General features: G+C 41.1%; 1 protein-coding gene across 1 annotated transcript in view; it reads right to left on the bottom strand.

The window, feature by feature from the left end:
* Positions 1 to 17,635, bottom strand: part of LOC119461028 (integrator complex subunit 8-like) — a 62,439-nt gene that overhangs the window by 23,647 nt on the left and 21,157 nt on the right. Inside the window, exons 11-16 of the mRNA XM_037722205.2 lie at positions 14,711 to 14,775; positions 13,341 to 13,480; positions 9,612 to 9,745; positions 5,979 to 6,086; positions 4,850 to 5,069; positions 3,656 to 3,774 (exon numbers count right to left, since the gene is read on the bottom strand). Coding sequence (XP_037578133.1) covers positions 3,656 to 3,774; positions 4,850 to 5,069; positions 5,979 to 6,086; positions 9,612 to 9,745; positions 13,341 to 13,480; positions 14,711 to 14,775 — 786 coding nt within the window. The remainder of the gene's footprint in view (positions 1 to 3,655; positions 3,775 to 4,849; positions 5,070 to 5,978; positions 6,087 to 9,611; positions 9,746 to 13,340; positions 13,481 to 14,710; positions 14,776 to 17,635) is intronic.

The following is a 17,635-nucleotide window of genomic DNA, read 5'->3' as shown; positions in this document are numbered from 1 at the left end:
TCATATAACCCGCCCCTGACTTTACTGCTAATATTTTGTAACTTTTGGTGCCGGTTATACGTGCAAAAATATGGTATCATGGTTTAGGCAGTCAAATGCTTTACTAAAATAAATAAATAAATAAACTCAATGAAAACAAATTTCTTTTTAATGTTCTTCTATACTGGTTCTTTTTCAATTAGTATAACACTACTGATCCAGTGTAACAACCTTTCATCTCCATTCATTGGCACATTAATGTTTTTCTTTGGATTAAACCATTTTAATTCTAACATAGCTGATGAATACTAGAAATTGTGATAGGGCTGTGACTAGCGATGTGAATAGGCAATGCCCTGTGCAGCTCCTTTCATACAACAAAACATGCCTTGAATATTTAGAACTGCAAGTCAAGCAAGCATTATGGATACTTGGCCTGTAAATTAGTACTGACACATGCGCATTCTTGTGTGCACAGAGTTCCAGAAACTTATAAGATTGCACACTTCCTTATAAAGACTGCACACTTCAACCAAGCCTTGATTTGCATAAACAGTGCTTAACCCTTTCCCTATCGTAGACGAGCTGAGCTCGTCCACACGGTTTGCACCACTCCCACCGAAGACGAGCTGGGCTTGTCCACGCTGAAACAAGCGCTTGCGCACTGCTGCCTTCAAGCTACCCTGATAAATTTTGCTTAGTTCTCTATGGTTTCAACAGATGGCGCAGTAAAAAAATAAAATCGCGCTCAGAAGCTTGCATCTTGGCCAAAAAATGTCGCAGTTTCGCCCGAAAGGCGAAGGATCAATTGCAATAGCGAATTGGTAGAGAGGTATTCGGAGTAGGGATAGTAGTTTTATCGGCTGCATAAACTTGGACACATTAGCTTTCTAACTGAATTGACAAGCGTGGTGTCATCGCGCACAAGCAAACATGAATAGATCACACTGAATGACCGCAGACAACGACTGTCAAAACGCTGGCAGCAAGCGCAGCCGCTGCAGCGGGCAAAGAATCGTGCGGTCTATTGCTTCAACGGAAACTGAGCGGCGAATGCACAGCACATGCAAAGGTCAGAGCCGTGTGGAGATAAGAGACGGTGCGGGCGACCGCCACCACAGCCAGTGCAAGCGTATTTGTTGACAGAGTAGAAGCTGCTCGCCCCCCCTCCCTCCCGCGCTGCCTTCCCGCTTTTTTGCTTTCGCGCGGGAGATTGTGTTGCCAGTTCCCCTTGGGCTCGGTTGCAAGATACGCATTTGGTGCCGTAGCACAGCGTCGCCCCGCCTCCCTCCCCCCCATACCCCCACGGCCTTTTGCGCGACAGTCACGCTTGCTTTTCACCATGCGTTGGCTCTCCGTGATAGCGCGCGTCCCCCGCGCGCTTTCACTCACGCATACGACGCGCGGCGACGATTTTATCGCCCTTGGAATCTATACGGAACCTCATGGCGACGGCGACGCCGATGGCAGAAATCTGGTTGAAGTGTCCATATAATTGCTATCGCAATAAAAACGTTTTGATGCTGGCAACTAGGATTTAAAAATGGCGTCCTCCTCTGTGCGTGCGTGTGCCTACAACGGCTCCACTCCGAGAAAAAGACGGACGTTTTGTTGGACTCGGACAGTGAAGAAGTTTGGTTCTCCTCCAAGAGTGGCAGCGAAGATACTGAGTGGCATATCTTCTTGGCATCATCGGATTCTGACGATGACTGCGTCTCGACGTGTAGGCAGTGGACTCCGATAGATGTAAAGAACCCACGATCGCTGCCTCCTAGGTTTGTTTTCAAGGCCGCGCCTGGCATAAAGGTACCCGTGGCAGAGGATGGAAACTGTGCGTGGTATTACTATAGAAAGTCGGACAATCTCCACTGTGCAGTGCAGTGAAGCCAACCCTCTCCATATTTTCAAAAAAATATTTCGCGTGTATCTTGCAAATAAAGTGCCTTTAGGGATGTATTTTGGTTGTTTCAAGATACGTAGAATTACTTAGGCAAATAAAAAAAATCGGTATTTTTGTATTATTTTTGGCCAAAAATCTCGGTAGGGAAAGGGTTAAAGTATAGAATTTCTAGAAGTAGTGAGATCATCTCAGTGCCTTCGCACACATGAATGTAAAAACCATCTATGTAACTTAGAGAGCCCCTGCAACACATTCTGAACATATGTTCAAAATGTATTGTGAACAAACCATACTAGAAACGAGACAATGCTCTCATGAACACCTAAGCCAAATATTACTTGTGCTCACCAAGTAACATACAGAAAAGCCCTAAAATTAGCTTGTGCTTTCCTGCAGTCTTTTCGAATCTCTGCCATCTTTCAATGTATCTGAAGAAGAGTGCAAGGATTATTGGCCAGGTTGCTAATTAAGTAAGGAGAAACTAGTAGTCACTTCGGCAAAAGCAAGAAAATCATCAGTAATCTGTCATTCTTCATAATAGTTTTTCTTCTATAAAAGAAGATTAAAAACCACCGCTTTGAAAAGTGCAAAAAAAAAAAAACGTTCAATTTTGCACTTCCAGTCTCCAGTCAGTGACTTGTCTACCACCTCCCTCACTGTGCTAGATTTTGTCATCACTACAGTTCTGTTGACTGCCTCATCTGCCAAAGCTGTAACACCTCCCTCATTGTTCATTGTGCTAGATTGTGTCATCGCTGCAGTTTTGTTGACTGCCTCTCTTTCACAAAAATGGAATCTATACGGAACCTCAGTATGGTTTCTAGTATGGTTTGTTCACAATACATTTTGAACATATGTTCAGAATGTGTTGCAGGGGCTCTCTAAGTTACATAGATGGTTTTTACATTCATGTGTGCGAAGGCACTGAGATGATCTCACTACTTCTAAAAATTCATTCTTTCACAAAAATGGAATGACAAGAGATACGCACTTGCATTAGTACTTGATACACACACCCAGACACAAGTATTACAGCCAGTAGCGAGCACAGTAGCGAGGAAGTGCAAGCACTCCTGCATTTGAGAGTCCAGGCATGTAATACCATGCAGTTGTCCCTTCAGCTAAAACAGGAAACCTGTGCCTCCATCAGCTATGAAAGATGGTGTTTCAAAACTGCAACACACTCCACGAAAAGCTACTTCCTCTACTTGCTACACTGTGTTATGGCGCTACAGTCAGCTCATTTTAGTGGCGATTCTGCATTCCAGCTTCATGCGGGAGCACACAAAGTAAACCTTGTGCCAACCTGAATGAGGAGCCGTGTTGATGTGTACATATGGCTTAGTTGCTAGAGTTACTCCAGCAAGTAAGCCAAGCGAGAAACTATGAGTTAAGCAAGTCATTAACACTAAGGCCCTAAGTAGTAGCCATCACCTCATAAATGAAATACAGAAGAAGCACCATGCCACAGTAATGTAGTCTGGAGGCAATGGCCCTCCCCTCCATAGCCTCCAACAAGTCCAACCTGGAAGGAGCAAGAGCACTGCAGAAGGGTTGAAGGGTAACCTTTGCCAATAACTTCACTCATATGCAATGCATTCAAATATTTCTTGCTCAAGGACATTCTAAAGTGGTACCCTTTAATAACAAAAATGTTACAAAACTTCTGTAAAAAAATGCTGCAGGGCCCCTCAAGCATACTTTCTCCTCTACATACCCTACTTGACCAAACATTGAGAGGAATGTTCCTTAGATGAGGCTGTATCATGAGCTCACCTCAAATACACCTATTGATCCTCTCTGTTGTTTCTCAATTTCAGAGAAGACATCCCACTGAGCCAAGTTTATAAGCAGCGTGCAGCAGAGTTCAGCCATCTCTTGACATGGTCGATAATCTGAATAAAATAAATAATAATAGTTGGTAAAACAAGCTACAATGGCCTGAAAAAGTACAAAGACAATACTAATATAATGTATGAAAGACATAACTGCATTAACAAACTTCACATGACAATTTCATGGCCACCTACAATAATCATCCATGCTTCACAGGAAAATGTATAATCCTGCAATTATGCAAATGACAGCGTAGCAAATATAAACAGACCCTTGCCAGTGCTAAAGCATTCGAAGTAACAGTAAATGAAATTCACAGGGAAAGCACAGAACAGGCACAAAGAAGCCACAAGTCAAGCACGTGATGATCACTGCTAAGTGGTGCAACCACAACCCCCTGTGCTTGACAAAAGGAGCGACTAAGTTCTTCTGTTGTGACAACCCCGTTTCCTGTTTCAGCCTTAAAACGCGGGGACTCATATGAATTCACACAAACACCCAAATACATGTGTGCACGTATGCACACACGTACGCATGCACACACAAACACATACACACACAATAAATAAGTACATCCACTACAAAAGGGTAAATTACATATCAATGTTTTAACAAGAAGGTACTGAGAGTTATATGCAGAAATATGTCTGAAGATGTTCTATGCTACCACAATTCAACACTAAGACCTCGGTCAGTAAATACTAGAAAAGAGTGCTTTATTGAAATGCAAAGAGGTTTGCCGGTGTATGTTTGTCTACATATTGAGGTGCAGAGACAAAGCCAAGAAGGAGGATAGAAGAAATTAGAAAGATTAAAATAAAATTGGAAGTTTCATCTGAGATGTTTAAGACAACATTTCTGACGAGTGCAGAAGAGTAAGTCAAAATTTGATAAGGATGCCTATTGTACTAGAGTAAGAAAGCAAGTAGACAGCTTGGTGTAGGCCATATATCTATGTACTGCATGGCCTCAGATGCAGTACGTAGGTACATAGGATCAAAGTCATTGACCAAACATTTGCATATTCATCTGGCATAGGTTTGTAGCCTCTCCACATGCTGCACATCATACAGACACAAAGGCTACAGCTACACAACACGTAGCTACAAAGCAGTAATGGCGTAAAGTGGTCACCTTTGTCAGCCTCAGCATAGAATGCAAGTAAGGAGGTGCGAGCCAGTTGAATAATATCTGTGGGCATGCGGGCATTGGCTGGTAAGGGCAATGACTCAGCTGCCTGCAAGGCCTCTGTGTAGCGCATCTCAGCCACCAAAAGTGCTGCCAGGCGGCGCCACTGTGGCAGACGCAGTTCTGCCTCCACCGCATGGAACAGCAACAGTGATGGAGCAAACAACTGCAGCAGGAAGAGGAGGTCAGGTGATGGCACCCTATGCAGACTGCAACTGCATTGAATGGCATATGACTCAACAGTATAGGAACTAGTATAAAAAAAGCAGCAGGTTTTGCACTTCATGGTTAGTGCTTTATTTCTGCACCAGAACTGGGGTTGATAAGTTATCGTGCCTATATCACTTCTTATGATGGGACCGTGTCCAGCCAATCTGCTCTCTTCGCTCCATGTGCATGCTCATTTGCATACAATGTTGTGCAAAGTTTCCCCAAGCTAGGTTCCACCACACTGCACTGCATGCTTGTAATGCTGTTAACTCCAGCAGAGTCATGGAAGGTTCTGGCTACTTCTGTTTCAGCTCTCCATAAGTAAAATGCTACAGACCAATGTTCACTAAATGCAAAAGGTCACCAGAGTCACGTAAATATGCTGATTAAAGAAGCCCTAGTTAGTTTTCTCACAGTTCTAAGCTTATACAGTCAAACCTCGATATAACGAACCTCGATTTAATGAAATTCGCATGTAACGAAGTTTTTCGCTGCAAGTACAACTTCATCATATCGTGGTTCGAGTCATATCGAGGTATAACTAGGTGCTTATTCCACCCATTTCTTAAAGCTAGCTGCTGTATTAATTATAAGGATGGGCTATTTCAGGTTATGACTCTGTCAAGCAGACTTACGTTAACAGAAAGTTGGCAGAAGCCAGTCATGGGTGAGTTTACATCTATTATTTGAGCTCACTGTGCTCCTAAATTTGAAGTTTTTTTTTTTTTTTTTTTTTCCCAAGCAGGCAAACCTACATACTAAATGATACCACAAGACTAAACAAGTTCATAAAGAACTGGCTATCATTTTTTTTTTCTTCAATAGAAATAACTAGAGCAGATGTAGAACCAAGGACTTTATTCACCTTGAGGGAGCGCAGCTCAAGGGATTTTGCCAGCTGGACAAACATGCGGTCTTGCCACTGCTGTGGGAGGCCCCGATGAAACTCCCGCAAGTTTCGAGTTAGCCTCCACTGTAAAAGAAAATTGTCTTTTTTAGACAATGCTCTCTGTCATTTGAATAACAGATCCCGTTCCGTGGTACACATCCTGTTTACTATATGCACTGAAAATGTGTTTCAAGGTACAGCTGCTGCTCAATACTACTAGAAATCGATCAGGATTTCAATATAGCTTTGATTTCACCCAAATACATTGGACTTCATACATCCCTGACGATGCATCACAAACCAGACACGTACACCATGGAGAACAAATGCACACCTCTAGATTGCTTTCTAGTTGCAGTGAAAAAAAAAAAAAAAATGCTTATTACAAGTTGCGAATCCTACTACTGCACCTGAAATGATTAAAAGGTCTCGGCTACTCGTCTGCGTTGATGTTAACGAAATCTGCAATGTGGGGCACAATGTTGAGTTGTGCATCTGCAATGCTCCAGTCATTTGCTTCATAACTGTCATCAACAACACCGCTTGAAAATTGCAGCACATGCTTCACTTGCTGCACAAACTGCCACAAGTGGCTTGCATGTGTGCAAATATGTGGGCTTTAATATGTGACAAACCACAAACAATCTGACCTCCTCCCCCCTCTCTCTTGCTGTGTGTGTGTATATATATATATATATATATATTCCAGTTTCCCAACAGTGCGTCGAGATTAATTTGCTGCTTTTAACATGAACTTTCGTGCATGTAGTGCTTCTGTCAGTTATGCCACTAATAGGCAGCACAGTAAACAGAGTGGCTTCAGTTCCGTATCAGACACTAGCGCCACAAGCAGTCTCAAACATAATTTTTCCTAAAAAAAGAAGAGGGAGAGAAGAAAAAAAAAAGAAAGTGTATAAGCCAGGGGATTGCGACATAGTGAATATAGTATAACACTGAGACAACTGCAACAGATGAACTTAGGGTTTTCCACCATGAGAAAAGATTGCCTGTCATGAATTGGCTTTTTGTATTACCAATCATAGCTTGAAATACAATGTTCGTACCATTTTTTGGGTTGATATAATTAAGCTCCACTTAGAAAAAAAATCTGTTCAGTCACAAACTTCATTATTTGTGCAGAATCGCAGGTTTTGTGCAGGTTTTTGAAAAAGTTTTCAGAACATACACCTCGAAGAGCACATTTGGACATTGTTGTTTTTGACCATGGATACATTCTTGTACATTGTATTTTTAAGTTTCTGTAATCTTTAATAGGTTGTATGAAAAAAAAAAGAAAACGAACAACATGTATTTACGGCAGGCAAAGAAATTCTACATTTCCTATGATAAGTGTGTCCATACACAAAAGAGAGCTCTTATGCCATTCTCCGTGTAGATATGTGTAGAGGCTGCTCTTTAGCTGACAATCTTTGTAACATGTATGTACCTGAGCAGAACAAACTGATGGACCATGGCTGATATTGCATTACGCGATGTGCAGTGCAAAAGGTCCATGCAAAAGTCAACACAAAAGAGTAATCTTCGTTTTCTCTTTCGTCTTACGGGCCCCGTTTTTACTAAATGTTACATTTATATGCCTAAGGTTGAGTCTACCTACAAGAAATCGGACAGCTGTTCTTTTGCAGTTGCATATCGCTGCAAGTATATGAAACGTCGGACCCCCCTTGCAATAACATACGCAGTGATGCGTACCTGCGTTGAGCTGCATAAAATACTCCCACTGTTCCACAAATTCAGAAGAGCTAACATAGTCTAGTGGTTATGGAATGCAAGGTCATATGAGTTCGAATCCTGCTGAAGTGGGATTTTCTTTTTCAGTCCAGTTCTCATATAAATTATTGCAATTACTGATATCAAATTTATTTGCAAATGAAAATAGATGTCTAACAAAAAATCTCAAAAACTTCCTTCAAGAAGTTTTCCAGACATCTAATAACGTGGCGTTAGCACAGCTACAGGAGGTTTTCTAGAAGAGTACACCCAAATAATGTTTCAACCGAGACTTTCTTTAGACGTTACACTCATCCGTTAAGTATTTTAGACATTCTATAGCTCTTTCTGTGTTTCATGGGTTCATTAGCATGTTTTTTATTTTTTAAGTAAATGTTTCTTTCTCTATTTTCAATCAGAAGTATCTCTAACGGACTATCTCAAGAATGTCTTACTAAACTTTATTGTGTAACAATCTCATGCTTTAGCAGTACAAAGAGCATTTCAGTTTTAAGAACAATATGTTAGGCTCACATTCCGTAAACGACTACTCATATATAAAACTGAAAGATAAATTACGTTTAACACTGCCTGTCTAAATTGTTTTATCTGTCTTCTATTTTAGTGGCTGTGACCAAAAATACAGTTTAATGCTAAAGCATCTAGAGAGACCTTTATTTTCTAACAAAGAAGTCCTTTATCATGTAAAAGTTCCTTGTGTACTGCCCAATCTGAGCTTTGATTATAAATCTGACCCTTACATTGAAGTGTGGATGCAAAGACCTGAGTGAGAACAAGACCAAAGCATAGGCCTGGTGCAAGATGCGTGGCATCTGATGTCAGATTTATAAGCCATTGAATGCTAGTGCTGAAAACTGCTCGTGCGAAAACTTTTTGTGCTAACAGCTAATTGTTAAATTCACTATAAGTGCTAAAAGCCACAGCAGGGATCCAGCCAAGAAGGTGTCCAACTTTTTTGTGTGATAAGTTCAGCTTGGGTACCCACAAACCATGGACATATGGTCAACCACAAAAATTTTTGGAGCATGGTATCTATTAAAAAGTTTAGTATCCTTGCAATTTTGCCATTCAGCCTGGAATTTAAGTGAGCAATGTGAGCTATATCTATTGCATCTTTCTATTCAAGGATTGATGGCCCTTCAGTTTTTTTTCAAGCCCAAAGCTCAAAAAAATGTTTTCAGTTGGAGGCTGTGTGACACACGATATGACTTTACCATGACTACCATAAAGAGACATATGTAGTAGAGTAATAAAAAAATGCTGCAGCACTCAGCTGCCACTGTGTGCCCACCTGTTTCAGTTGACATGTGAGAAAGGCATTCCCAAGCATAAATAAAGTTGAATTGTGCCTAGTGCAGGTCATGACATAGCACTAACAGTGCTGATTTAACAAAGAGTGCAGCCACAGAGTCCATCTGCTGCTCCTGGGTTCTGTTAGCCTTTATCAACAAATGTACAACTGGCCACAAAGGTTTAGTAAAAATGAATTCCACAAAAATGAAAAATTACTTGCTACTTTGCCACTCAGCCAGAAATTCAGGCAAGCAACCAATTGGCTGTATGGGGGAGTATCCTCCACACCTTTAAATCTGAACACAGGTGCATCCTGTGCATCCTTCAATTTATTAAACTGAGGTTAATGTTGTCACAAAAAAAGTTCTGCAATAACACTTGAATTGAGGAGCCAGAGAGGTTTTAATGATCAGAAAGAAGGCAATTTTATTTCATATTTTAGCAAGTTAACTTATTTCAACACAATCACACAATAAAAAAAACTTGAAAAGATATGACAAATACAGTGTCCCAAGGAGAAAATACATTCAACAGAAATCACAAAGAGATAAAGTTGGAACATACATGTGAGCATAATGATGCCAACCGAACAGGAGGTGAAACACCTTGGAGCAATTTAATGAGAGATATAATCTCTTCTGGGTCATGTGAAGCTGCAAGTGCTCTCCCCATCCTTCCAATATTTGTGGCTGTGTTCTCTGTTGAAAGAAAAATGCGTTCAGCTGCACTTTTCACTCTGCAAAGTTCAGCAGAAGGAACAAGAACTATATTAGCAACTCAGAAAGTGCACTACTTACAGTATGTTGTTTACACCTCTGTTGCCTATCTGGTGTGCATACAGGGTAATTCAACTACATTTTTGGAGGTTATCATCCAAAAGTAATATTCTGAATTGCAGTAGGGCAAATTTTAAATATATATATATCAATTCCTGAAATGCCCCTGTCAGGGGTATTACATGAAGAGTGAGCTGGTTAAATCAAGAAAAATGTATTCAATAGTGTCCTTGAAGTGCACTGTTCTGGAGTGGTGCACGGCTTCTTCCGGCAGATCACTCCGGTCCTCTGCAGTCTGGACAAAAAAAAAAAAAAGACCGAAGATGCGAAGACGTACGTGTGGGTGGAGGCTATACAGCTTTCTGGTGACTGATGCGCGAAGAGTGGCGATGTCCAGACAAGATTGCAGGCTGACTAGTAGCAGAGTGATAGAAATAGCCTTGCAATTTTGCATCTTAGTTCTATGTCGTGAAGATTAGCTCAAAGTTAGCTGAGACATGCTGCTTCTGGTAGAAGTAATCAATATAAATAAATCTGGCTGCATGGTTCTGAATACATTTGAGTGAGATAGAACCAAGGATGTTTAAAAAAAGCTGCTAGTGCAGAAGCTCCCATAGCTTCTTACCAGGAGAGGTGAAGCCAACAGCTTGCCCCTCCTTCACCTCTGAAATAGAGCCTAGTCGGGTGATGTCCGCTTACAGATTAAGTGATTTGGCTCTATTATTGTAATGCTAGGCTAATTAGAAAATAAAAGCTGTTTGTTCCCAACAAAAATAGTAACTTAATTCATCTGAATATTGATGACATTATCTCCAATAAAATTTGCCAAGATGTTCAGATTTCATACTAAAACCAGTAATACGGAGATACACGTAGATAAGTATCTGTCTGGTGAAATAAGCCATGATTAACTCGTGGGAAGTGTGAGAAAAGTGTTCCTTCACCATAAGCTAATGTTTTATCATGCCCCTCCTAAAATGGCTGTGGTGCGGCTTCATCTTTGGAAATCGTTGCCACTGCAGCTAAATTTTTTTTCAACCTCTGTTTAAACATCTCCAAACTGGTGTCATTCTGGAAATTCATTCTAAGTGGATATGCCTGACAAGCTCACCGGCTAGAATTCGTAAATTGCAATATGTGTCGTAAAGTTTTTAACTACGAAGTTAATTAGTGAATTCTAGTTAATTAGTGAATTTGTGTTTCTATTTCTCGTGCTACTAATGTCCGCCTCATTGAATAACCCAGCTCAATGATAAGAATTATGTTACCTGCCACAGGTGATCTCTAAAAATTCCGTAACACTTAAAAATGAACACCCTGTATATAGCTCCATATGACTATTAGATACTTACTATTCGTATTCAATTCATGTTCGACAAAGTTTATATTTGCCCACCTCTAGTATATAGAATTGCCTAATATATCGGACCATCTTTAGTGCACAGGCCTGCTCCGTTATAACCAGAATCGACTGTATTCACGAGATGTTAGGTATGAATCATGTCAGAAAAATCAAACAATCACCTGGCATCAAACATTTCAGGTGTCCTTACACAGTCAACTTCTGTTAACTCGACCCTTGACAGGACCGACAATATCAATCGAATTATCTGGCAGGTCTAATTAAACAAGATGCAGAAAAAGTATGGCACAATACAGCGAAGATTCATTTTAACAAGCCCCGGATAACACCCATGCCCACTTTTTATGCGTCTAAGCTAGAAAACTAATATAGAAATGACATTAAAGTTCCTAAACAAAGTAGAAACCTAACGTGCACCCAATTTTTTTTGAAAGACAAATCGGCAAGGGTGTAATATGCATTGTACCATGGCGATCGGTTTCCTAAGGTCAGTTTCGCTGCACAATTTTTTTGGAAGTCAGCTTCGCCGCAATACAGCCTTGTTATGCGGTAAAGCATATAAATGTTGCGAAGGCGGTTTTGGTTTTGTGTCCGATTGCACTTCGCAGGCTTATTTCAGCATAACTTTATTTTTTTAAAAAGGGGGGGCGTTAGAACTGGGTAATTACCGTAATCAGAAACTGTGATCTGTGGCTATCACTTTAAAGTCGTCCTCTGGCAGGCCTAAAATAGGCATTTTTGACGAGAGATTGACATGTGTTCAATGCATTCACTGCCGCCAAGCTTTCTCGAGACAGGCACTGCCACTAAAGGGGTCGCTATAGGAGTCACCATGGGGCCAGATGCATGCGTGCTGACTGGACAAGTTCGAACTATCCGGCTAAGGCCAACTTGAGAATCGAAATAATGAAAGTTTGCACAAATGCATGGGTGCTGGCCGGGATCTTGGGTCTGGAGAGAATTAACTGAAAAACCTAATTAACTGGAGTCGAACTAACGGAAGTCTATTGTACATAAAGAAACACAATGAAGAAATATTAGGTGAAACTAGATTAGCAGATTACATGACCGGAATTGCAAAGATGTCTATCTCACAATTAGAAGTTTGATAGGCTAGAAATGATATAAAAATGAAATAGTATGGGTGGCATAGTCACCTCTAAGTTCTTGTACTAGCTCCCCATGACATCATGGATTTTGAAAACGTTTGCTCTGGGGGCTAGGTACTTATTATTGAAAATTCCACAGAACTTGAAAGTAATTCTGTGGAAACAACATTTGGCAAACAGCAATACGAGGAAATACACAACCAGACTGAATTGATTTATACCTCTCTTAATGCACGCTTTCAAAGACCACTAAAATCAACAATTGCTGAAATCTGTGAGCTCCTTTGTCTAAGTTGTGCAAGCTCACACAAGGGAGCCTAATAGAGCTTGTGAATTTGACCAGTTGTTGGCTTGAAACGGCTACTGAAAATGTGCACGTCACAGAGGTACTAATGTTTCTCTGTAGCACCTGTTAGATGTTTAGGCTAAATCTTGGTACATACAAAAACAATGTAGTTTATCATCTGATACTTCAAGAAAGGTAAGTTTTTTTTTTTTTTTTTACTATAGTAACCCTTCAGAGCTGAGAGAATAAATGTTATAAAGTACTGCTTGCACACATCAGCTTGACACTGTTTGGTATAACAATTACAGAGAATGGCTGCGAGTGCACGTCATAGAGAACAACAAAAAAATATGCAGATCCAACGCACAGCTTGGAACCTATGTGAAGCGAAGCTTAGCGGTTAATCAAATGGTATAAATTTGCCCATTTTCTTCCTGCGGCTTCGGCGTAAAAGAAACAGTTGCGCGTGCAAGTGCTCTCCTGTGCTATGCAAAGCGACACATGTGGCGATCATCTCAAAGAGCTCGATAGAAGTGTATGTGCGATTGTGGTCTAATGGTTAGAGCATCGGGCTGGTGTGCTGGGGGACAGAGGTTGCTTCCCACCATCAAGCATGTAATTATTTTTTTTTATTTTAAGTGTCAGCTATATGACATGACAGTAGCACCTAGCAGCCACAGTCACAAAGGACTGGGAGGATTTGCAAAGAAAGCTTCGCTTTAAAAGAAGGAGGCCAAGGCACAATATTGATACACTGACCAGCAAAGGAGACCCTCTCCAGTGGAATCTTTGGTGGGATTTCACCTGGTGGGGTCACTTGCTCCGATGGGAAGTACTTGCACATCACACCAGAGCAGGAGAGTGCTTTGGCTACATCTGTTGAGGTATTGCACAAGTACCTGGCAAGTGGTGCGAAATTAAATGCAACATTACCTGCACATCATGTGTGACACAGCAAGGCCAATCAACCTTTCCCACTATGAAAAGTGCTATTGTTAAGCAGGGGCTAGGTCTCATCAATCAAGAACTGTTGGACTAATGTTGATACGCTTTGGCTGGCCATTTTGCAATGCAGTTTGCACGCTGGCACGTGAAGTCTCTTAGATGCTTTAATAAAATAAAATGGCATTACTCTCCCTTTTCTGATGAAATTGATACACTGACCAGCTCACAGACTTACTCACAGCACAGTGATGATGGCTAGTCCTATCAGACAACATTACTTGAAAAAGGAAATGAGAAGACCAATGTGAATAATATTTAAAAACTGGGGGGAAGCTGTTGCCACCCACAAAACATACAGCATGTGACATGACAAAGACAGGTGACATGAAGTTCAGAAATGCATACAGAGGTTGGATTAAGAATGGCCGAAACAATTACATAAAAAAATATCTATTATACACAAAGGAAACGCACAGTTTAACCTCATCTCATTATAATGAATTTGATTAAAGCCATACATGGCCTTAACTGCAAATATTTTACTACAGCTTCAGCATATAGGCATCATACACTGTGTTTCACGCTACACATGAAGCCCCACTTGTAAAAAGCAGTGTCAATAATAGGCTGTTGGTGCGGCTTCGCAGAAGCACAGTCGCCTTATGAGAGCATGAGGCTTCGCGACGTGGTTGTGAAACCCAGGCAAAAAATAAGAAGAAAATCCTCTGCACTGCTGTGTTTGTACTTGCCACAACAGCTACAGAAAAAGTGCTACAAAAGTGCTGCCAATAAAATCCTAGAAGATTCCTTGAAAATCATACAAACGTGAAAGAGGGCAGCATTGGTTCACAACTGCCCATGAACAACGTAAATAACACCCGTTTATCCTTAAACTGTTAAAGAGTATTTGAAGCAATGTTTGTTGTACCTAAGAGTACCACCTAGACATAGAGAGTATCTCTCATAGAACTGATGCTTATTTTTTTATTTATTTTCACATAATGCAGCCCTGCAAGGTCTATGTACCTTATGTACTAATGCACAATATTTCTGGCTCTTTACCAAACCCCAATAAAGCTGCATTGTTTCATAACATTATTGGTCGATAACAATGAGGTTCAACTGTTCCAAGTGTTCTGAAACAAAGATAAGCAATGAGAAAGAAAAAAAGCATGCTCACATACCCTACAAAATTCCTCAAAAAGCCCATTTGTTTTTCGTTCAGTGTTGGGATAACAGCATTCAATGCCTGGTAAAAAAATTAAAAAATACGAAAGAAAATAATAAACTTCAGTAAAAAGTTGTCAACAATTTAGATGACAAAAAGCACAATCGCCTAATGAGTAAACACATTTCTATTTCTTGGTTTCAAGTGATACCAAACAATAATTAGATTACTAATGTCATTGAGATTTCTTGTGAGTCTGAAACTTAAAGGGGCCCTGAGCCACTATTTTATTGAAGTTGAGAAATGCATTTGGAGTTAGAATAGACTATTTAAAAAATACTTTGCCACAAAAAGTACTTCAATGCGTTCAGAAGAAGTGGAGTTATTGGCAATCAAAGGTCTTGTATGATCCTATTTGCTGTGCTCCCGTTGTTCCTTCAATGCCTTGCACTGCGAAGGTTACGGCGGAGTGGGGCTTGCCCACAACGCTCCACCTACTGAACGTCACCGTGGCTCGCAGCTCAATTTGATTTTGGCACCTATGACATGCCAAACATAGCCGAACGCGACTGTCCTCAGCGAGCCGCAGTGCGCTCAGCCAGCAGACTCGTCGCGACACCCAACGGTGGCTGCGGTATCTACACTACGCAGTAGGTCTTAGCTACATGCAACTGTAGTGCATATGATTGCTTTGTGCGTGAGCAGACGATAGTCGGCTCCGTCCTAAAGTATGTAATCATTATCAAAATTTGAAAGCAGATTTTCGCTTACTCCAACCTGTTTATTAAACTGCGTGAATAAATAGACACAGTAACAGTAGGAAGAAGCGCACTGATCTAAACACCTTTCTCGACTGATGTCAGCAATTGGCTAATGGCAGGCACGTATGGGAATCTGCTATACTATTATGAAATAATGCGCCCAGAAAAAAGTCAGGAGCAGGCTTCTGTTGGAAAGAGAGCGTTTGAGAAAAATGTGACTATGCGCTCTGCTTGCGAGCTCCAATCGCCATGCACAACTACAAAATTTGCCTGAGATGTTCACCGCAGCGTATGCTATTCACCAAGCCCAAGAGCTGTTTCAGGGCCTCTTTAAATTACAAAAGGAGCCACATGTGTGAAAAACTTGCAATGGCTGGAACTGCAGACAGTAAGTTAGGATGGCAGACAAGCAAGTATTGGCAGTTAGTAATACATGTCATAAAGCAAGGGACATTTTCCTGAGGCTTGCAAAGTTCTTTTCTTCAAGTGGCAATAATAATTCACTGCTTCCTCCGAAACAACTCGAAATGATACCTCCAAATAATGTTGCTCCCATTGAGTGGAATATTGGAAACCACTACTGAACATTTCAGCATGTTCAAGTCACAAATACTGCCCACTAAAAGCTGCAAAAATGAATGACCTAATAATAATGATGAATATGATAAAAATAATTGCTTATTTCCACAAGCAAGTACAGCATTGTGAGGTAAAAGAGGGAAAAAAGGTTGCTTAAAGGCAACTTGACTAGCCCTAAACTTCCAGATATTGGTAGCAGCAGGGCAGAAAAATATATAGCAAGCATGGTGTTTGTAAAAAAAAAATTGTATACAACACCAACAAGGTAACAGTACAATAAGATATACAATTATGTACAACAATACACAATATATACAGTTTACAAATAAAAAAAAAGAGAAGAAGAGGAAACTGATAAAGGTAAACCTGACAAAAAACACTTAACCTTGCACTCGGCCACGCAACGCTTGAAACAGCTAAGCTGGGCGATCGTAGCCCACCATTTTCCGGAAGTGCGCGCGAACTTTTCATCTTATTACTCATGATGATGATAATTTCTTTTCGCGCGTCTCGGACTTACGGCCATCACTGCGCATTGCATAGCGCAGCTTGCAACACTGACACCGCGTTCCAATGTCGACACCACGTTCCAGCAGACCCGCTCCGTGAATGCGTCTCTCTCTCTCTCACTCACATTGTCTTTCTCTCTCTCCCAGGCATAGCGCACAGAACCTCTTCTTCACCTCGCACAGCACAAGCGTGCGAACGCACCAGCTGCGGACGAAGACGACGACGCTCGAACGCAATTATATGGTTCGCATAAATGCATGTTCTGCAAGTATGGCTGTATAGCCTGTGGTTACGACGCTCACCTTAGGACCGTGGTTACGCGGGTTCGAATTAAATCGCTTCAAAATTAGATATGTCCGTTACGTTAGACAATGAATGGCTCACACCCCCTTAAGCAATGGCTCATATCCCCACAAACGTGGCCTCCCCATTACGACGACCGAAGAGAAGTGAAATTCTACGCTGGAATGATGAGCGACAATGGAGCCAGCTATAGAAGAAGATGACAACGACTAACGCAGGAGTAGTGGCACGAGCGCGAGCACAACCCAAGGGGCGCCAACGAGCCAGTTACGGAAGAAGACTACAACGCTCGAGCCAATGCTGATGACGATAGTTTTGTGTACACAGGCAATGGACAGACGCTTTTTATTTTGGCTAGCGATATAAAGCTTTGCTTTAAAAGGACAACAAGCTGGAAGGAAAAGAAAGGCCACAGGCATCTTAACTGTCTCACTTACCAGTGGACACCTGAACTGCCCTGTGGCCATGGGAAAGATACAGGGTAAGAATAGATAGGGGAGAGGAAAGTTACAATAAAATAGATGTAAAGGAAATAGGAGGACACTAGTGAAGAGAGTACTCAACTATAAATACTAAAACTAAACAAGAATGAATAATCATGCAGACAACCTTCCCACCACCTTACAATGGTTAAAGTGGAGGGAAATCTTGGAAGGTGAGGATGGACAACTTTTTGCTTTTTCGAATACAAAATGCTTTTAAAAATTGCTGTAGAAGATTTGTGAAGCAGTTCCTTTTGCACCCTGGGCATTGTGCCTCTTTCTTTAGAAGTTGGTGCTGGGCTCTTT

This window comes from Dermacentor silvarum, chromosome 8 (assembly GCF_013339745.2).
Source record: "Dermacentor silvarum isolate Dsil-2018 chromosome 8, BIME_Dsil_1.4, whole genome shotgun sequence".
NCBI lineage: Eukaryota > Metazoa > Arthropoda > Arachnida > Ixodida > Ixodidae > Dermacentor > Dermacentor silvarum.
Note: the sequence above shows the minus strand (reverse complement) of the source record. Positions and strands in the feature narration are given on the sequence as shown.